Raw genomic sequence first — 22,364 nt, forward strand, 5'->3', positions numbered from 1 at the left:
TCACAGATAGCCACCCACTCCATAGCAAGCTGGTTTAATGTCAATAAGCATTGTTATGATGGCGCAAACACTGTAAGGGTGATGCTATGTGGGAGATAGATGTACAATGAGCATCTGCCGTGGGGTTGGAAGGGTGAGAATGTGTGTTTGTCTGAGGGGGAGGGTGTCAAGGGAAATGTGCGGAGTGATTTAGCACCCTAAAAGTGCCATATGTGTTTAGAAGATACATGTATATATAGCAATACAGTACGTTTTCTTCCGGAAATTCAGTTGCGGAAAGAACCTAAGGGGATTTTCTGTTTTCAGCTCATCTGTGAAAGAAATACCTGACAGGTGAAGATATCTCAGTTTGACAATCCTTTTGTTTCTTTTTCATGTGCCACAAAGACCTTCCTCATCAGACAACATAACTCTGCTTTAGACATCAGATCTCAAAGTTGCAGCTCAGCTCGATGCACTGCTTATGTTTGGTTTTTGTAATACTGCTTTACAAGTTTCATGTTTAGGGTGAAGAGGATGTCGACCAGTGACTCACATACACAAACATATCTTTTGTATATATTGTTTGTGTCAGATTTCCTGGGCTCAAACCGTTTCAGCAAATCAGAAATCTCACCACTTTAACCAGCAAGTGCTAATAAGTAAAACTGAAAGGAAAACTATAACCAATGCATTTTGTCATCACCTTACTGTCCCTCCTGTTCAAATAGGTTTATAAATTGGAAAATGTCACAAATGACACGGAGGGTGAGAGGTGGAACTCAAACAGGACTTTCAGATTTGACTGGTTTTAAATAAGATTTATTTTCCTGAATTATTTGCTTAAAATAACCAAATCATGTCCACTGGTAGCTGCTCTTGGTTAGTTTGTCATAATTGATTTAATGGTTCAGCATTTGACCCGGGGCCACAAACCTCACTTCCCTGTAAAGTGGGCTTCATCAATGAGCAAAGATTTAAAAAGTTTATAGTGTTACATTTTTTTATTAAGGCCATGGAAGACAAGACAATCACATATAATCATGCAAAATAATAAGAGAATGAATGGAAAACAGTGAAGACTCAAACAGTTTTCTGTATTTCTCTGGTGATGCTTTGTGGTTATCAATATTTATGAAAAGCTTAGCCTCTATTCTTAATAGCTTTTTTTTTATGTGCATTTCCTGACATTTGTGCGTTCCTTATTTCTTTTCAAAAGGTTTAAAAAAGGTAGATTTAAAAGAAACAAACTGAAAACTAAATAAAATCTGAAAATAATATTGAAATAAACAAAATAAATGTAACTAAGCTGACCTTGAATCTGCCATCCCAGACATCCTAACCATGGAATCTGATTGATTGAATAATGCTGATGTCACTTATATTGTCTCACACCAAGATTCATTTCAATTTCAACCATGATAAATATCTTACACAGATCGTTTTATAGGTTTAGTCTTTTGCAAACTACATGAGGAAAATTGAGAGACTTGAAAGACACAAGAAACTCAAAGTAAAGTTTTTACTGCTTGAGATTCTTAACAAGGGACTCTTGGCAGATGCAAACAGGATTTGTCAGTCCCTGCGAATGAAGTCTGCATTGCTAACATTAGCAATGACAGCCGACTGTCACTCTTGATGCCTCTCTGCCAAATGAAAGTAAAATCCATTACTCAGATTGTTTCAGAGTTTGTCATGGGCTGTTGGCCATGGGGCCGTAAAGGTGAAATTGACTTACAGTAAACAATCACACAGAGCTCAGTCTCTGCACTGTCCAGCCGACATTGTAGGGGTTGCCAGTGGCCCGAGTTTATCAAACCTGCGATATTTGGTATTGTTTATTATTTATTTACAAATGGCTGTGTGTAACGCAGAAAGGTCTCTGATAGTGTTGAATCCACATTTGGCTTTATCATCCACAATGGCACAGTATCAATACTTCTCATCATTTTACTTTCAGACAAAATCAGAGCTAAAAGGAGAGTAACTAGTGGGTTTGCTTTCATTGGGTGGACAGAGACACCAGACTCTGGTTGGTTAATCATGTTGCTGTCTGCTGTTTGTAGTTAACACAATAGCTACAACAAGGTTCCTTTCTCAGCCTTTCCATCTATTCTCTGTACCTGCTCAACCTACGTTTTCTGTCTTCTAGCAGCCAAAAGCATCAGTTATTGTAGCTTTAGGATGTTGCAATTCATCCCACTTTAATGGTTGTTATGCATGTAAACACCGTGACCAGTAAATGACAGAAACATTTTTCATGCTTTACAGCAGAGTCAATATGCCAATACGTGCTTGTAGGTATAGCAGCTTATGTTCAACTGTGCATGTCAGCAACCCCTGTGACCTTCACACAGTGAGCCCATAGGATTGTTACAAACACTGGGTGATAAACTGCAACAACAGTAACCTTTGCAGGCATCTATTCATCTGCTCTACCACATTCGCTTTCTATAGTCGTTCGCCTCGTTGCATCAGGAAACAAACTGTAATGTCAGTAATTGTGATGGGTAATCAGTCACGTAATATACCTCATCGTGCAATCGGCCAAACACGTGCCTATAATTTACACATCAGAAGCTGAACCCGTCCCACAGCTGACTGCTGTCATAGAGTTACAATACATGTGTACTGTGAATCACTCCTAACCTACGCCACATTTGATACATCAAAACAGTGCTTTTATCTTTACTATCAAAGCCTTACAGGGTTACAGGATTACACATCGCTGGCTTATTCACACACATTTTAAATACTGTGTGATAGCTACATAGTGTCAGTGTTTACAGTATCTCAGTATCATCAAGTCACAAAGGTAATACACAAATGCCAAAACAAATTTCAAACCGTTTCTCCTCACATCTGTCCCCTCTAATTAAGAAAACGTTGCGACGGTTCTGTGTTTGTATCCATGAGTGTCAAAAAAAACTTTTTTATTTTGTCTGCCAAAATGCTCACAGCTGCCAAGTGGCACTAACTGCTAATTTGAGTCGACCGCATTAAAGAGAAAGAACTGAGCGCGACCATAAATGATCCACAGTGCCGATGAAACACTCAATTACGGAAGTCTTCCACACAAAATCCCTCTCGCCCAACTTCACGCTTAATTGAGCTATTTTGTTCTTAGTATTCATGTATTTCTTCTTTTGTTGTTAATTTGAGACTAATGAATAAGGTGACTTTCAGTTGGTTGCTCTTTTGGTTTTATGTGACACTTTTTGCGACCAGTGTGTAAATATAGAAACCATCATTACGTTTTGTCTTGTGGCATCATAACATTTCTCTTTGTAGTCTCGTGTTTTTGTGTGTTTGCCTAGTCAGTTAGCTACTTAAGTGAAATCCCACTTTAATCCAGCATTTCGAAGACAGAAATTAAAAGTTAATTTTGCAACTGTGCACTAACTACAACAGCAGTATATTAAAACTCGAACCGCTTGCAATTATTGTTCATGCAGATAAAGATAAACATGTGGGGTGGCTTTTATTTAGCGCCATGGCGAGAGTTACTGACCTAAATTGGTTGATTCCTGTGTCAGGTGCTGGGCCTGTTAACCTTGTTCACAGGTAAAGTCATTGCCAGGTCCGTGTCACCTTACCTGTGTGGATGGAACACCTCCAGTCAGGTTCTGTTCCCTGCCAGACCCGTGTGAAGGGCAGGCAGCTCTGGTGTCCCCTGACCACACTGATGGCTTTGCCAGGAGGCAGCAACACATTAAATCATCCACTTTGATGTTTGACCATTTGTCAGTTTTGTCTCTCTTCGCTGCCATCTAATACACCTGGTTAGTTCAAGTGTAACATGGTTAGGTTCCACTTGGACTCTGGCTACCAAAAATCTATCCTCAGCGTGATTATCACTGCCTATCAAATATTTAACGGATGACCTGATCTACATGCTTATCACTATTCATATATTCATGCTGAAAGGAGCATTTACCTTTTATGGTTAATTGTGCAGCGTTATGAGACTTATGTATGTGCACTTTCCTGTGATTAATGAAGGGAAAATTGCATAAAGGTGTGAATACAGAGTTATGCAAATGTGTATATTTTGTTGCATATGCAGGATTCTGTGTTTCCATTTAGGGATTTTTTGTCTTTTATTCTTTTCTCTTCTTCTACTGTTCTGGTTATTCAGCCTCCCTCATAAATGAATGTCTAGCAAAAATGTATTTTATGCATGGATGCTGGATCTGTTGGTGTAGATCATGTTTCCAAACCGAGTGCATCACAAAACTCCACTGCAGCCTGAACAGAAGGAGAGATTACATGAAGACATCTACATCTTCCACCCAAAGTTGTCATTTGTTGTGTTTGTGTGGATCTGTGTAAGCACCGTACCATGTGTAGTTTAACATAGGTTTAAACATAGGTGTGTGTGCTCCTCCCCCGCCCTTTGTACTTGTATGTGATGTGCTCATTCCCTCTATCTCCACCAAACACCTTGAGGTCATATTAGCTGGAGCTGGACAGACTGGCTGGCTCCCATTTAGATTATGGATGGTTATTACTGCCTCCCGGCTGTCAGTCAGATTAAACCAATATGTCCCAGGATGGAAGCTTATCATGCTACAGAGAGGCCTTCTCCTGTGAATAAGGAGGGGCTATTTGAATAAGTCATCTCCAGAACCTCCTGTGTTCTGCACATTTATAAGCACAGCGTCACCATGTATCACCATGTCAAGTATATGTTGTACAAAATGGAACAATATTTCACGTAATGGCGTCATTGCAAAGACTTTGGGTGGATCTTTTCCATCTATCTATCTATTTGATTATATGTTATTAAAATGATGTGGATTAAAGTTTCATCTCTACTAGTAGTCTCTACTAATAGTCTACTCTTTCTGCTCTTTGAACATTTCAGAATACAAATGTTGTCCCACCCACAATCAGGATTGGCCTCCGAGTATTGGTGATGTCACAAATTGTGCTTATGTAAATGTGCACATCAGTAACTCAGATTTCAAGATAGAACATGTAAATCATTCCAGCTTGTAGCGATACATTCTGCATATCCATCAGCCTGCACAGTGGAAAACAAACTAACCTAACGTAATACACAGTGGATGGGGTTTTCAAGTATGATTAGAGCTCAAGGGGTTTACTGTAATGAAAGGAGACTCTGACCAGTTTGTAATGACAGACCTAATGGACACAGCTGCTGCTAATACGTGTATCAGCCCAGATTTTTCAAATTTGAGGTGAGAACAATTGAGAGCAAAATCACGATTGCTAAGAGATTCATCCCAGATCAGCTCCTTGAGGAAATAAGCAGTTCTTGGAACTGATGATGAGGGAAATTAAAAGAGAACATTTGTAAGATTTTATGAACTGAGTCAGACGTGTAAGAGCTGCAAGGATCTGACAATAAAAAAAAAGAAAAGGCAAGTTTAATCATAAAAGTACGGATCTGAAATAGGTTTGCTTTCAGCTTTTCTTGGATTTGATGATGCTTAATGTCCTCCTGCTGTAGATTCTGTAACAGAATATTAGCAGCGGGAGCCAGGGGTGAGCTGTCGGGCTATTCTGAAGGTAATACGGAACAACTTTGGGAAGATGAGCATGCGTGGGCTGCTGTGGGACGCAATGGATTGTTGTGACTCATCGAGGGAACAGCTTATTCAAACTTTAAGTTTGGCAAGGAAAGTGAAGTGTAGCACTGACTCCCCTTACCATGCAGTCTTTCAAGGCAATGATACATTTAGACAAATGCTTCCGTTTATTTATGTTTGTTGTCAGTGTGTGTTTTGTAGCTGTCCATCGTCCGTCACACGTAAAGTCATTCATACGGTATTGCTCCTTTTTAAAAAAAAACGTGTGTATGTGTACAGTGTATTTGCCTGTATGTATTCACGCCTTGACCCCTGTGGTGAGCGAGAAGACATGGCAGCAGGAAAACCGCAGTAAGCGAAGCGTGGAATGTGCTTGGTTTTGGGATTACATGGCCCTCTCTTCCCGCTGGGCAACACAAAGGGAAGCTCCTGCTGCCAGAGGGATGAGAGCTTGGGAGAGTGCTTGACTTTGGCTCCCGTTGACTTCAATTTAACCCCCCCGCCCCTCTTGTTTAACAGCGTTAAGGCTGCGGTTCACTGTTTAATTCAGTCCGACTCTTAGAATAGTGTCGTAAGTGAATCATTTTCTCCCTCGCTTCCCAACCACCGGGCAAAGATTCATCACTGTGTTCTAAGTAGAAACCATATGTTCCCAGGGTGCCCTAAGTTTGTCAAAACTGTTAATTCAGCTTTTCTTGTTAGACTTTTAGCAATGTAAACGTTTCTTTAAAACCCTCACAGAGCATTTTGTGTTTGTTTCCAGTTCCATTACAAATACCACAGGGAATTCAGCCTGACCCAACATCGATGTGAGGTTTGCAAAGAGTTGAGAACTCTAATACAATCTTGGTCTCCTGTGTTATGATCTAAAATTAGGTCTTGATTAGCCTTGTACAAATATGTATGCATTTGCTGCTGCGTTGCATGCTGGCACTCATCACCGTCTCCAAGCGTGCCTGATGATCTATTTGGCCTTAACCTTCTCCATATGCTAATGCATCATTAGTATTCAATGCTTTCAATGATAATACGCACACAACATTGAATCATGCTTCTAATTAAGGTGGCGTGACCATCAAATATTGAGGATTAACAGATCTATAGCTGTTTACAAGAGATTTATATAAATGTAATTTCAGTGTGTGTGTGGTAGTGTGTGTTTGTGTGTGTGTGATAACAGTCAAATGAGCGAGAATCAGAGAATGTATTTTGGTTGGATTGGGTTCTGCAAATCTCCAGTCGATTTTCCAATCACAACTGCGATGATCTTATTTGTCATCTGAATGCATACGGTACCCTTGCTGTTCCCCCTCCCCCAGCTTTCTGGCAGAGCGATGAAGAAGATTGAGGGTTCTTGGTGATGATGGCAGACAGCCCAAAATCTCATCAGCCTTTGTAGTGGAACAAAGGGCTGAACTGTGGGTTAGGAGTTAGAGAGAGCTGCAGCAGAAACGCATGAAGAGTATGAATGGAGGCTAATTCTGCTAGTCAATGTTAGTCAAAGGCCACTGACCAGTACAAAGTAGCTTGTATGTGGCGAGTGTGTGTGATTACATTTCACGGTTTAGGTGTTGGATTGGATTGTGTGGTGCAGGTAGCAGGTGAGGGTTAGCTTCCGTGTGCTCCCTTAGATTACATGTCAATAATTACTGCACATATGCTTGTGCAAAGAGTGATTAATAATTCTGTTGAGTCAGTGATATTAAATGCAGCTACAGCTCTGAATACTGTGACATAGTTGTGATAAAGCTAATTTGATTTCTCTCTCTCCACCCCCCTCCCTTATCCCCTCTCTGTCTCCACAGCAGCAGATGGCGAGGAACCGACTTCAGCAGGTGGGGTGTTTTTGGTAACGTGATTTGTCTGTCTGTGTGTTTGTGTTTGTGCATGTGTGTGCATACATATGTGTTTGTGTGTGTGTGTGAGAGCTCTTTCAGTGTTTAAATCTCTTGCCACTTACTTTAATTCTTGTATCGACAATTTATGCCTGGTCTGCTGCACTCATGATTACATCATTCAGCAGTTAAGTCTATTTTTCTTTTTTTTTAAATTATGGGCTATTAAATCATTTTTGCAATCTCACTTTTCATTGAATTTGGCTTTCGTTTGCCACCTAGAGAGCAGAGCTGCAAAAACAAAAGTAAAATCTGCTTTCTAAAAACTTATTATTTATTATTAAATAAAAATAATCTAAGGAAAGTCTGAAAAATCTTAGTAACAATTTTGGATCCAATTTTTTGGACTTAATGACAACCTTACAAGCTCGGCTAAAGGTCAAGATTGAAACATGGGATTAAGAAGAGGAGGAAGAGGAAGGAGAAGAAGAATAAATTTACTTGCATATCTGCGTATTGGGAATCATTTTTCTGCATCTGTCAGTCACGACACTGTGGGAGAATCATTTCAGTCCTAAGCATTTACATCAGTGGAATTTTCTTTTTCAAGTTTCATTCACCCATTAACATTTCTAAGTGATGTTTTTGAAAATGATTCCTTCCGCGCTATCATCGACTTTATCATCCATTAACTGGAGAGCAGCATTAATCAGAAGCTCTTTCAAAATCCCAAAATGTAACTGTCATATTTATCTAGAGTACAGTGCATTGCATCCTCCACACAGCTTATGGAATTGGTTGATATTACAGCTTGGTTCAGGTAAGTGCATCCCATTAGTATTAGTCTGAATGTATATCCGCTCCCCGAGGAGATCACTGAGTGTCTCTTTGTGTCGGTGTGTAGCGATTCGTTCAGTAAAGATCCGTGAATTAGCATGCAGACATTTCCACGCCGGATCTCCTGCCTCAGAGGCCACGTTTGGGATTCTGAAATGTTACTCCTGATTACTGAAAGAGAAAAGGTAACAAGAGTTTTATGACAAAAGTGAAGGCCACAGAGAGCAACAAGAACCCGATTTATCTTCATCAGAGATGCAATTAAAATGTCACTTCGCATCCTGAGGAAGTGCTGCAGCTGAGCACAAACACTCCAGCTGGAAATGCACGTTCACAATGTGTTTAGCGTGTCTGTTTTGTGTTGTTGTCATTATTAATCCTTGCAGGTTTATTTGAGATCAGATCGGTTCAAGCAAAACGTATTTATTTAGTTAAGACATACTACCACAGGAATGCAAGCATTTGTTGTCATCTTTGTGTAATCTGATTATTGAGTGATCAGTCGACAAATAATATTACACACACACAAACACTCACCATTTGAACTCTCTAATGTAAAGCTGCAATAGCAAAACACAAGGTGGGTAGAAGTGTATGGTTGCCAGACTTTACTTAAAATTTAAGATTTAAACATTATTTACATAAAAAGTCGTACGTAAAGTCACTGCAGGCCTTGGTTGCTCTCTTTTATGGACTTGAGTCATAGCCAAAGCTCTAAATTGCCCTAAAAGCCTTGTTTTCTATTAGATGCGTCTAACATGCCTATATACCTGAACACCTCAGGCCTGATGCACCTGACCAGTAAGAAGAGATCTGTCCTTTCAGCGGCGTTAAGTAGTTAGTAAAAAAAACCATCCGGTTTCCATTAAGTGCGCACATTAGTGTTGCAACAAAGAGTAAGACAAAGAGAGAGAGTAGCAGTGGATCAGTGTGTTTGATCACATCAAACACACATCAAACACACTGACAAAGAGAGCTTAACTAAATAAATACTTTTTGCTTTAACCCATCTGATCTGAAATAAACCTGCAAGGATTGATTTCCTATAGTTTGATGTGGTTTCGTTTAATTTGTTTCGAAATAAACTAATGAAATGAAAACAAGGAGCAATGAGAGCAGTGAGCACTGTTTGCCCCCTTTCAATGTTATGGATACACTCATTTTAGTAAGAATCTAAGCCAAGTTTGTTCTGTTGCAATCTCATCTCAGATTGCAGTGGGAATGAGGAACGTTGCATACACAAGAATTATGACAGGAAATGAACTGAATTAGCTGTGACAAGTGACCACTGACCTGGAATTGGACTTGGAATTGGACTGGAAATAGGACAGACGGATGCAAAAGGCCAAATGCCTTCCAACGACATATCAGGCCTGTATTTTTTATGTCTGAGGTTTATCTCTGTGAACACGTGTGCCATATCTATAGTTGACGGTTTCTAGCTTAGTAAGATCTGTGGATGTTGGCTCCTTTCCACACCAGTCCACGTATTAAGCTACCATTTATATTCAAACTATGGGGTTTAGAGGGGAAAAAGTGCTTAGTGTGCTAAACATGACAGAATATTGGATTTCTCTTTGTCCTATGCCCTGCAGAATAATAAAATGAAGAAATTGGCTGTATTTTATCTACCTTGGGAAAGGTGTGATTCTTTCTCTACAGTATACACATCTCACAAAGGTTTATTCCCTTTTAAATAAATGGAAATCTCTGGCCACAGTAAAAAAAAATACAAAGGGACAGGGTTGATTTACTGTAGCTTTACACTTTTGCTGCATAAAATCCCTCAGAGGAACAGAATTGGCAGAGCTGAATGACACATTAACTATACTGAGCACAGACCCACAGAGTGTTTATCATCTTATGGAGGTAATGAGTATGGCTTTAATGATTAAAATAATTTATTTTGATTAAGTATGTCCATTTGATGTGTCATTTTAATATGCTAAATGAACACATTTTGTTAATGGGGTCTGATTAGTCACATGAAATAACAATAACAGTCACGGTAATAACCAAATATCTGCGGTACCTTCATTTATTTTAATCAGTTTTGTAACTTTAATGGCCACAGCTCTTTCATTATGGCTCAAAAGAAAAACCTAAAAGCTTTTCTTGGCTTTCAGTGCATCAACAGACAAGCTGACTATGTGTGTCTGAAGTAGCACATTTACCTGATTTTTGTTTCCAGTCCAATACATTGGGCGAGGGCTTCAAGCATATCACATCACAACATCTAAATCTATCCTCTCATAATGTCGTTAAGTTGTGTTTATTGTCATTCCAACCCTTCAATCACACAGAGCTACAGAGATGACATTTCTCAACATGATAATGAGGAAATCAAAAAAATGAAATTGTTTTTATCAAAGGATTTGTTTAAAGGCTGCTAGGATAAAATGCCAGTATCCAAATAAAACCTCGACTTCATATTTGCAGTTAGTTTATTGTGACCTTTTACTTTGTCTGTAAGTCATATAAATTATCCACAGTAACTGCAAAGCATGTTTTACTTGTGATTACAATTCTCACTGTAGAGTTGGTATTGATGAAATACATGAAGACACATAGATCCTGGACTCCATGAGCTGAAAAGATTGGAGCCAGTCTGTATCAGATTATCCAAAATCTTATTAGGTAACAAGGGAATGGTTTGGTTTGTGAGTGTGGAGTTTGAATTCTCGCAAACATAGACTAAGGAAATGCTTCTTCAGGAGACCTTTTAAGAAATATGCTGTGACATTTCCACGGCATTTAGAAAACATCCATTCCTGCCTTTCACCCTGATTCATCCTGACATGATTCTGATCTTTAGTGTGACCTCCGCATTTAGGATCTGTGTTTGACATATTTAAGTTTCAAAGTGTTTAGTTTTTGCGTGAGATAATGCTTTTTAACTCTTCAACCTGTCAAATGCTGATGAGCTGAAATGGCAGTGGTGAGGGCGCAGTGGAGTAGAAGGCCAAGACTCACTAAAGGCATCAACGAACACGGTATCATTCTGAGAGTGCTGATGTAATATTGGTGCTTCAGTGCCAACTTTCATCAGGCGAGGCGCAGGATGGGTGCAGTGACCATGAGCCTGTGAACCAGCAAAGCCATCAAAGAAAAAGAGGCTGATTTAAAAATAGATTTGACACAATTAGGCCATGTCGAATCTGGCTGGGCATGCAGTGCAAAGGCTCATAAATGTCAATTTCACAGAGTGAAAGTTTGGTAGACATATTTGACAGTAAATGTAAAAAAATACCTGGAGATTTAATTATCTTCCCTATCAAGCAGTCATAAAAGAACAGATAGGTACAAGACTAGATAGGATGGGGTATTAATTTTTTAAAAAATAGTTATGATTTATTTATTGAGTTTTGTATGATCTAGTGTAAATTACAAACTTTCGAGAGGCGGTTCTAAAAGAATAACCTGCTGTAGCTGAATTTTGTCATCTCACTTGTCTCATTTATGTTTCAGCCAAAAAATAACATCAACAATGATGTCTGTGAATGGTTTGGAGTAACGCTGTGGCTGGAATTGCAGTGGAATTGCACAATTCGGAGTAGCAATGGAAGGTTAGGCCACGAGGGACTGCTGCACTGTGTTAGATATTGAGTAAAAGCTCTTCCTCTAGTCACTTCACCCCCACATCTTGACTCACTTCACTAGAAGGATCACCAGAAATCCTTATCGGCCAGCCCAAGAAGCTCTCCTGACCTCAAAGTGACTCCACCTAATGATGTAAAGGTTATTAAGATTAACTGCATGCAGGGTCAGCTGCAGCAGGATTTGGTTTGTTTTTGTTACGATCAATAACATGGCTGCATTCTCCACATAGGAAGGGATTCTCTGTAATAGAAAAACAGAGACTGGGCATTTAATTATATTCCTATTATGGAGGGAATAATAGGTTGTAAATTTTAATGTTTAAACTATATCGTTTGTAAGGGTGCAATTGTAAGAGCCATTATAATCATAAACGTCTCCCTCATGAAATTAGTATTGCTTTTGGATTTGGAATGAAGTAATGCTTACGACAGTGTTTGTGACAGCTGCCGTCAAAGATGTACGAGCACAAACTTTGCCTGTACCGTGAACACGCCAGACCCCTGAGATCGATCAGCAAACAAACAACAGATGCTTCCCTGTGTTTAACCATTGCTCGCCTCTTTGCAGCTGATTGATTGGCTTCTTTCTGCAGCCACAAAAGAAATCACAAAGCTCATGCCGGACATAACAGGGGCTCACATCAATCACACCGGGCACAATGCCGTGTACAACAGAGCAGCAGACAGTCACTCAAAAGGGTGTCATGGTTTCCTCCAGACAAGAATCACATGCAATGTACAATCAGAGTGAAGAGAGCGTAGCAGCCTATTCACTGAAGTGTATAGTGAATACACATTTCTAATAATTCAAGTCATAACTGTAGACAAAAACATTGTGTCTGAACTAATCTAACGTTTGCGCTTTATACAGTAATTTTCTTACAGTGGACACATGAACACAGACTGCAGCATTGTATGAATTAGGTCATCTTGTACATTAGCATTACTCCGCTTTCTTTTCACATTTGAGTTGACGATCTGACTGTTCAAAATGTATACTCGTATTGTGTGGCTTGATTGATATGCCATTAAGTGGAAGCTCACATCGGGAAATAGATCGTTTCTAGTAATGCTTTATTCTAATCTCAACATGTTTACATGCTCAATATCTTGCCACATTAAGGAAGATTTGCTATGAATCAAGAAAATCCAATCCCTTTTAAAAAAAAAATATGGCTTTGTGTGACGTCTCAATCTGTAATAGAGATAACCAATCTGTCAGAATTCCATCCAATCGCCAAATCACTCAATCATGGATCATCTGAGTAATTAATCAGACTCTGCAGCTTCTTCGAACACATCATATGACAGCTGGTCAGGCTAAGATTTGGCCTGATTGCGGATTAATGGCTGACTGCCAAATCAGGCCTCACTTGTTCAGCGTCTGCCTGCCTTCATTGTGGATTGATGAACACTCAGCTCTTTTGAGGTGGATCTGATAATTTTTCAGCTTCATTCGTGCTTCCCTACAATTGTTCTTCTAAGTTCCTCTGAAACTTGTTTTGACAGGTGGTCGTTCTCATGGAGAAGTCTTTCTCAGAAAGTCTTTTTGTCCAATCGCCTTCAAACCTTTATCTGACTCTAAGAAGCTTGAGGTTTGCGAAGCTTGAGGTTTGCTTACTTTTTGAACTTTCGCTTGCTCATTGAGACTGGGAATGTTCATAGCAGATGTCAAACCATGAGGCATGGAGGCCTCAATCTCAAGACGGAGGAGCAAATTGGCGAATGGTTTGGTTGGACAGAAGACTGCAGCAGCCTCTTGGCCCTCCATGGAACCGGTTTGACACCCATCGTATAAATGTTGTATTTAGCACTGAGACGTTCATTCATTGTGACGTAGATGCAGTAAGTAGAGTAATTAATGCGATCAATGAATCCATTTACCATTAGCGTTTCTAGAGTTTCAATTGCATAGAAACACATCAAATGGCCTAACATGTTCGATTTTGCATCTTTAGTTCCTCCTCTACAGTTCTGTGTCCACTCATCCATGCTCACCCTTCAGCATTCATTTCCACGTGTGCCTGATTGAAGTGCACAATGGTCAGTTTGTGCTGTGGGTTTTTATGACTTTAATGCTCTAAAGAACACTGTGTTCTAAGTGGAAATCAGTGAATGCGACACGGTTGCTGTCAGTTAAAATTCCAAAGAGAAGCGCGTCAGCCACAATGTATTTCTTTTGCTTTTTCCGGCAGGTGTGTTTCTCCTTGTTAAAGCTCGACATTAGTGTTCACCGTTTTCATCAACACTTTAGTCAGGTGCAGTTAACACACCAGGTGAATGAAAACTCCCCTTCACTTTGACAAATTCCACATTTATAATTATCAACCATTTGCATGTGTTGTCACATCAGTAAATCACTGTTTTTGAACTGCTGCTCTGTAATTGTTTGCAGCCTTTTGTATGTGTAATGAAAGCCCATTTCAGCCTCAGCTGTACCTGTCATTTTGAGAATATCTCTCTCAAACATCGCTTTTGATATGCTCTTCCTCTCCTCTCTCCCTCCGCTTCCTTCCCTCCTGCCCTTTTCCAGCTTAATGCACTCTCCATTAGAGAGGTTGTCAGTAAGTGTTGAAGCGACTATAGATTGCCACGTCAAAGCAGCCCTGAAACCTGTCACTTCCTCTGCCACAGAGGGCACGGCCGCTGTGAAAGCTATTATACGTTCCTCTGTTCAGCTGATTAGCCACCGATCTCATTATTACTGATACAGGTCCGGGCTTTGAAATGACCTGACTTCAACGTGATTACCACGTTTGAAATTTATATCCAGAGGGCCGCTAATTCTAAAGAGAGAACAAAAACAAGCCCCCTTGTGTTTTTTCATCTATTTCCATCGGCCGACTTAATTTCTAAACAGAAATATTTTTTCACCTGTGCCGGTTTTAAATGGATGAGCAAATTATCAAGTTAACAATTCAAGTTTTTACTTGTTTACTTGACATTGTCACTTTTTCTGCTTGTGGCTGCTCATTTGTCAGATTGACTTAAGCGAGTGTGATATTCTGTCCCCCTTGAGGCTTCTTCCTGTTGCTCCTCACTTAAAATGAAATAGGAGGCCTGTCAAAGCACACTTTACCTGTCAGCGGGAAGCTTCGACTAGAAAAGGCTTCCACAAAAAATGTAGTCACAAAAGAAAGGAAAAGTGTCTGGACGCAAGTATGTTTTATAGCTCTGTTACTTTTACAAGGTTCTTCATGTGAGAGTGGCCTAAAACCAACTCTACCCATGTATCTGACCTTAAACTAAAATACAAACCTTTAAACTTTGACATTTAATTTGTTTTAATTTGTACAATATGTGCTAACCCAGCATTACTATCCTATAAGAGAAGTTTTTCCATCCAATCTCAATCTACAAAGTTTTGACAGCCTCGACGCAGTTCTACAACTCAATGTTTAAAAGATGAGGCAGCTATTGGCAGGCCTGAGTTATGAAACCAATAACCCTACATCAAAGCATTGTCATTTGCTTTTAGCCCCACACTGCGAGTTATCCTGAGAGGTTTTAGATGGCAGTAATATGGCAGCATGTTGTGGGCATTGCCAGTAAAGTAATATATTGCTCTGTCACATGCAGTTGGTTGCTATAACTTTGATTCAAAGCCTTAGTTATCATCATTGGTCCCAAAGAGATAACATTGTGAGGAGAAAAAATACAGATACAAAAAAGAACATTTGCTGAAACTGAGTTATTAATCATTACGGACCATTGCTTTTTGGAACTCTTTTCTTTTGTTAGCTCTGTTTAAATCTCCAGAGTGTGAATTCACTAGCAGCTGTGGGCTACACCCAAATACTGAGGAGACAACAATGGTAGTGATGAACGGCGCCCTGTATGCACAGGAAGCGTGCATATGCTTAGTGGTTATGAATATAAATTCCTCTGTAAATTGATGTTTTTCTGTCTTAAACTATGGCAAACAGTAGTGTGCAGCACAGAAATGTTCCATCTGTGAGGCAGAAAATATAACCGAGAGCTTTCCTGTACACTTTCGACGACACAATAATTACCCTGAGAAGGTCCTAATGGTTGCTTGATGTAATTTCCTCTTAACAACACATTCAATCTGTTTCAGTGCTTTATGAATTTACCCCTCCATGTCCGAGAACACTGGAGTTCTTTTGAGGCAACTATCTGCCAGTAGGAGATGCAGAAGGGTCATGTGTTGAGTAATCGTGGGTGACAAAGACTTAGTAATCTATGGAAAGAGAAGGAAAGAAAGAAAGAGGAGAATAAGAAGACACATTTATCCTCAGAGTAGAAAGATGAATAACTTTCTCTGATTATTTCTGAAATTTTAGCAAAGATGTGTTATTTGGAACAATCTTGGCCGGGAAGGAGGCATCACAAGTAGAAATAAAAAAGTTCACCTCGAGGATCAAAAAGCATCAAAAGTGCCTTAATCACAGCATTTTGAGCCTTGCGAGATATATTCTTGCCCTGAATGTTCTTCACATTGTATTACTTTGTTGTAATTTGTATGAAATATACCCCAGGTTTTAAAATGACACCTTCTGCAGGGGAAAATTGGGTAATGAACTCTGGTCTCCACTTCAAACCAAACTGAATTGATTTTTCCAAAAAAGTAATCAGAAAAAAACTATCAAAATGTATTTACTGTCTTGGTGTGACAACGACCTGTCATGGCGAAATATAAAATACAGGCAAAAACCTTCTATTATAATAGAGTAAGAAGATGACATGCTGGCATTGGGTCACTCATTAATTAAGCACTGAGCCTTTGCCTCACACAGAGAGAAAATTCAGTGAAATCACTCAAGCGAACACAGAGAGAAACATTTTCCACCCTCCAATAAAAATACAGCACGCTACGAATAATTGGACCTTCACATTAAATCACAGACCCTAGCAAGCAAGTTAGCCTTTAAATAATCAATTCTACATTATAGTGTCCGCCTTTTTCATTTATTTACATTTATCTTTGAAAGTGAATCCTTGTTTGACTAGAAACAAAGCACCTAATAATTGACTGGTTCTGTGCCATAAAGTCATTTTTCAGCTCTCAATTGAAGCTGTCAGGCAACACACAGCTAAAGCGTTTTCATCTCCGCATGCAAAGCAGCCGTGTGTTGTCATGCATGCTTTCTGAGCGTCTAATGTGATACATAGTGCTCCGCCTCCCAGCGAGGTCTCCACACTCTGCGTTGAGAGAGCGTAGTCTCGCCTTCCTGCAGGGGACATATTCAATTGACTTTTTTTCGACAGAGCCTTGGGCTGCCCTCCAGACCACATAGACCCACAGCAGCCACTGAAAGCCAGACACCCCCACTTAACTGTCATCCACAGTTTCGCGTGTCAAACTCTTTTGCTCACAAGCAGTCTCACAAGGCACAACTCAATGCAGCTGATGTAGTCGCTATGTGAGTGTGTTTAGAGGTGAGGTATTATGGAAAACAACGGCTGTCAAATCTGTGGGTGGATTTTTGCTCTTAATTGCCGTTGAACCGGGAATGTAGGATATTGTACAATGTAAAAAATGATGATATTCAGCATGAAAAGCTTTCAAAGTTGCGATCCGAAGCTTGCATTCTCCTTATATTGGTGTTTATCTACTGACCTTAGTTCATTTTGTGTTGGTGTCGCCACTTCCTCCAAGTTTTTATGAAAATGAAGTTTCTATTCGAAGAACAGCATGTCTGGGATTTAAATTTTTCACATCAAACAACTTACAGAACACGACAACAGAATCTAAATCGATTTCTAGGCGCTGTGTAAATGTGAAGTGAGATTGGGAAAGTTATAACTATGTCTATGTGGCATAAAGGGAATTTTTATGAACTTATTTTCATAAAAATTATTTTTTGTGCTTTTTGAATCTGTGCATGAAACAAACCTGTCAGGCAGAAAATTCAAAAACAGCTTGAAGGTTCCAACATTTTCATGCTCGGCTGAGGCAGAATTGGCTGCGTATCGATGAAGACAAAATGGAATAAAAGCTGATCGAAAGCGAGTTTTCAGAAAAACAATGAGGCCTCTGACTCATCCCCTGTAACTGTGATGTCTTCGTTTGAATCAAGCCGGGGAGCCTGGTGGTGTATTATCGGCTCACCCCAGGTGTTTGAGTATGTTGTGAAATGGTTGGGGATGGTCCAGGGGAGAATCCATGAGATATGAAAACATGGATCTGTGTCTGATCTGGATTCAGGGGATTGTTGACATCATTTTCTAATATTGCCAGATTGAAGAAATGGCCAAAAATATTGAAAATGCTCAAAGGTTAAACATCAATGTGAATAAGGAAACACATTTGCATAATAGCCGATCTGGGTAAGAATTTAGTCCAGTATGTTTGGACAGTGGCACACTAACAGAACTGCTTACAGTAACAAACATCTTAAATAGTTGCACAGATCAATATATAACGTTTTTCATAGTTGTTCTTTTGCCTTTTGTTTTGGAAATTTGCTGAATTCTTCCATTGTTGCTGGTTAGAAACGTGTTTTCAAGTACCTCATGGTCTGAGTTTTGGCACAGGACAGGTTTATTTTGACAGTATTTCCTGTTTTTTATTCCCTCTCAGGTCCTTGCCATCCAAATCCCTGCCACAACAGGGGAAACTGTCAGATCAGTGAGACCTACAGAGGCGACACCTTCATCGGCTACATCTGCAAATGTCCACCAGGCTTCAGCGGAGTTCACTGCCAACACAGTGAGTCAGAGACCCTCTTCCATTTTGGTTGTATTTCTGTGCCTGTTTATTCTTCATGTCTACCTCTAAAGGACCTTGAGCGACTTTAATTCTCCCGAATGTGAATATTAAATCAAAGAGACAGTCGTGTGGTTGCGTCCCTGCGCACATTTCCACAAAATACGACTTGTCATTTTTAGTCTTGAGGATTTTCTAACACAGTTAACGACCTTGAGCAGTGAATAAAGGGCGTGGAGCTGACAGCAAGTAAATCACGGGTGAATGGATGAGTTCAGCAAAATGATTGTGAGTTTGGTAGAGGAAAGAAATGCTGAACTTGCTTACTTGCATTCTTTTGTCGAGAGCGCTCTTAATAAAGGTTAGTATCACAAGACTTTTGCTGCTTATGGGGCGATACGTCGTGTGAGAGCAGGAGCATTGTTCTCGCCTCAACACAATCTCTGCGTTTGGCGAGGCGAAACTCTTTGTGTTAAAGTCGGTGCGACTGCAGGCATTTCTCTTTACAAAGAGGGGAAGAACAGAAACGGGGGATGGAGCAACAAAAACTCCTTTTGATTGTTGTTGCTTTCATTAGTGCCAGAAATGTCACCGTGAGCTATTTGCTATAACTGCTCTCAAAAGCTGGATGGCATTTCAAAGATTCACCCCCGTATTATGAAAATTCTGTTTCACTTTTAAGCAATTGCAGTTGTGCAGCATATATCCAACGGTGTCGAGGCTTACCTGTGATTTACTATCAACATATTAAAGCTTTGGCTCTACTGAACAGATGACAGGATTTGGAAACTGCATGTAGCTTTGTGTGTGAGTGCCAAATCTTGGTAAAAAGGACAGTGTGATATATATATATATATATATATATATATATATATATATATATATATATACAGCATATAGGCTGCGTTGCGTGTTGGGTCACCCCTGTATCTGCTTGGCTGAGCATTGCATTAACCTGTCCCCAACACACTTGTCCCTCTCTGCAGGTGTGCTCCTAAGTAATCGATTTACTGGATCATGGTCAGAAGTGAGTGGTGATGTGGGTATGATTGGTTTTGAAACAGGGGGGAGGGACAGAGAGACATTTACAGCAGCAATTAACAATCTACTGTATATTTTTCACACAGTCAGTCTGGGCTGAATGTGTCACAAACAAGCAACCTTTTCATTCTATGTATTCTGATGTCAATTTGTTATTGGTGTCCTGACCCTATTTCGTACCTTGATGGTGTTTTCTTTTTGCCACGGAACATAAAAGGAAATTGAGCGAGTCACCGTATCAACAGTGTGTCATCGCGTTCGTCTCCAAACAAAACGATGAGCAATTGGTGACCATTCATGTCATAATTCACTTATTGTTTCCTATTAAACCCTTAGGGATGGTGAGAAACGGATTCGATATGCGACTGAATGCACATTAATGGCTGCCAATTTTCCACACGGCTCTTACAGTTGAGGGGAGTAAGAGGAAGGAGGGAGAAATCTGTATCTGGAAACATTCGTCATGTAATCTTATGTCTGGATAATTCCTGCAATTTAAAGATAAAGGCCCACAAATAATTGTTCTTTGGAATAACAGCTTAGCTGGCTTTGTTATGGTATGGGTGGGTGGACTTTAAATGGCTGATGAGCTTAATGAAAAATAAGATAAAAAATGTTTGGCTAGGAATTCTGACAAGAGACAAGATGAAGACAAGTGGGCGACTGTTAACAAGTATTTTAAAGCATCTGCTATTTAAATTACAAGCACCCAGCACAGTGGTGAGACAGTGATGGTTTAGCATTGTGTCACACTGGGCTTATATCCATTTTTTTAATGGTTGGTTTGGGCCAAATGTTATGTATGTATCATATAGAGTATCTGCACAGAACTAAACACTAAACAGATGTAACACAAAATATGTGCAGACCAGCATGTGGCTTTTTACTGTCGCTCCCACTACCTACTTGCTCTGTCAGAGCCAAATCCAATTTCACAGCTTTGAGCTTTATCCTAAATACATGTGCTACTTACACTGTTTGCTAAACCTGGTTTATGAAGCACAGCCAGGAGCGATGTCATGCCAGCAACTGGGATAGGTATTGCATAAGCTATTTCAGACACCTCTGATGGGCAGATAGGTGATTAATTAGGATGTTCTTTTTAGAATGCAGCCACCAGATACCCTGCTAAAGGTGTTGAGCTCTCAACACGCAGGATTCAGAATTCAGGGTTGACGTTATAGAGTTTATGGTTCAGGGTTTAGAGATCAGGACTCAGCAGATCAAATATCAGACATTCAGGGAGAACTTAATGGCAGCATGCATTCATAACACACAGAATAATGGAATCTACATCCAAACCTTAGACTTCAAGTGGATCATCTTTCACATACTCCTCACATTTTGCAGCACATTATTTTACATTCTATATTGATCCCAGCGTTTCTAAAGATACCAGATATATGAGGATGAATCAAGGTGTAAAGTGTAATCAATGATCCAGAACATATCAGATGGATAAGACCATGGGAATATTAAAGGCTCACAGCTTGAAACACTAAGGGTTACTATAATGGATTTAAAGGTATTTATTACAATATCTTTGAGCCGTTAAAGGTTTTCAAGCCCTGTTCTGCTGGGTTTACTGATTTCTAACTGGCTTACAAATGTGAAGAAGCCTGTGTAACCAATACCTTTCTATTTTTATCTTAAATTGCACTGAATTTGACAGTGTAGAAAATTAAGTTATCTACTATTCATCATGGATGAGGCAAAATCACATCATCTCAGTTATAGATGAGAAATAAATGGTGTAAAAACCACCCAAATGTGTTTTTCGCATGTGTGAGGACACTTTGACGTTCTCTCTCCCACTATTCATTATTCCCTGTGTGATTATAAGTCTCACAGACCCGTTTTTATTGGCTTCTAATTTACTGTTATCCTCTCCAGCCAGGTTTCCCATTTTTTAAAATCAGCAAGCACTTTTGTAGGACATGTTGGTGTCATATCTGTTATTATCGCAGCCCTTATTATCACAAAGCGAATCATGTTGCATCGTGAGCTCGTGGTGGCAGGAGGACAAGTGGCAGGCCATGTTATTGGGCAAGTAGCCAAATATTATAATGAGCTGTCACAGTGTGAAGATTGGGGATGATTGCGGCTCAGTAGTCACGGGGTCGCTGAAAATGTCTATTTTCTAAGCTTCGTGTTCTCAGGCTAACAAGGACAAACTATTTACAGACTGTTGGGATTTCCTGACATGTTTTTATTTCTTCTCTGCAGAGACTTTCTGTCACCACGTTGCCATGGTATCTCCATTCGAGACATTTCGCCACGAACAGCTTCGTTTAATTTGATGTGCCACTTCTAAATCTTATCGCAAAAAGTTGGCAGAGGAGATGAAGATGTCACCCAGTTTTATCTTTGAGGTGTGGAAGCTCTGATCGTAATTTTCTCTTGCGCCGTCTTGAGTGGAGACGTCTTGTGTTGAGACGATGTGTTACGAGCAAAGTGTGGAAGCCCTAGTGATGAGTTATTATGCCTCATCAAATGGGAAATTGCAAATTGCAAAACAAAATGTAAAGGGTGAGAAACAGACAAAAGCTAAGCAAATGCTCTCTTTGGGTGTTTTCACAGTTATGTGGTGCTGTCTGTCAAAAAAAAGAGTAAATCTGTTAATGCATGTGGGAACTTATCAATCACTTTCTGTTGCTGTGTGAACACGATGTTAACTAGTTCTGAACCAATAACATTCAGCAATTTGGGATTAAGCTGCTCGTGTAGCCAATCGGAATGATGTATAATTCATAGGTACACAGCAATTTTTGATTTGCCAAAGTGGACCAGAAACAAGGCCCCTCTAGTTTCTCTCATTGATAGTTGGTGCAAACACTGCTCATATTTG

The 22,364-nt window shown here is 39.8% G+C and overlaps 1 protein-coding gene across 2 annotated transcripts in view; it reads left to right on the top strand.

Annotated features, from left to right (window-relative positions):
* The window catches only part of edil3a (EGF-like repeats and discoidin I-like domains 3a), a 99,107-nt gene that overhangs the window by 20,551 nt on the left and 56,192 nt on the right, over positions 1–22,364 (top strand). Inside the window, exons 2-3 of one of the 2 annotated variants that reach the window (XM_076159906.1) lie at positions 7,343–7,369; positions 18,350–18,478. In XM_076159906.1, the coding sequence (XP_076016021.1) occupies positions 7,343–7,369; positions 18,350–18,478 (156 nt within the window). Of the gene's footprint in view, positions 1–7,339; positions 7,370–18,349; positions 18,479–22,364 lie in introns of both variants that reach the window. The other variant, XM_076159905.1, reaches the window with a different exon arrangement.

This window comes from Genypterus blacodes, unplaced genomic scaffold (genome assembly GCF_046128005.1).
Source record: "Genypterus blacodes isolate CSIRO-AG114 ecotype Tasmania unplaced genomic scaffold, CSIRO-AGI_Gbla_v1 ptg000099l_1, whole genome shotgun sequence".
In the NCBI taxonomy this organism is placed as follows: domain Eukaryota; kingdom Metazoa; phylum Chordata; class Actinopteri; order Ophidiiformes; family Ophidiidae; genus Genypterus; species Genypterus blacodes.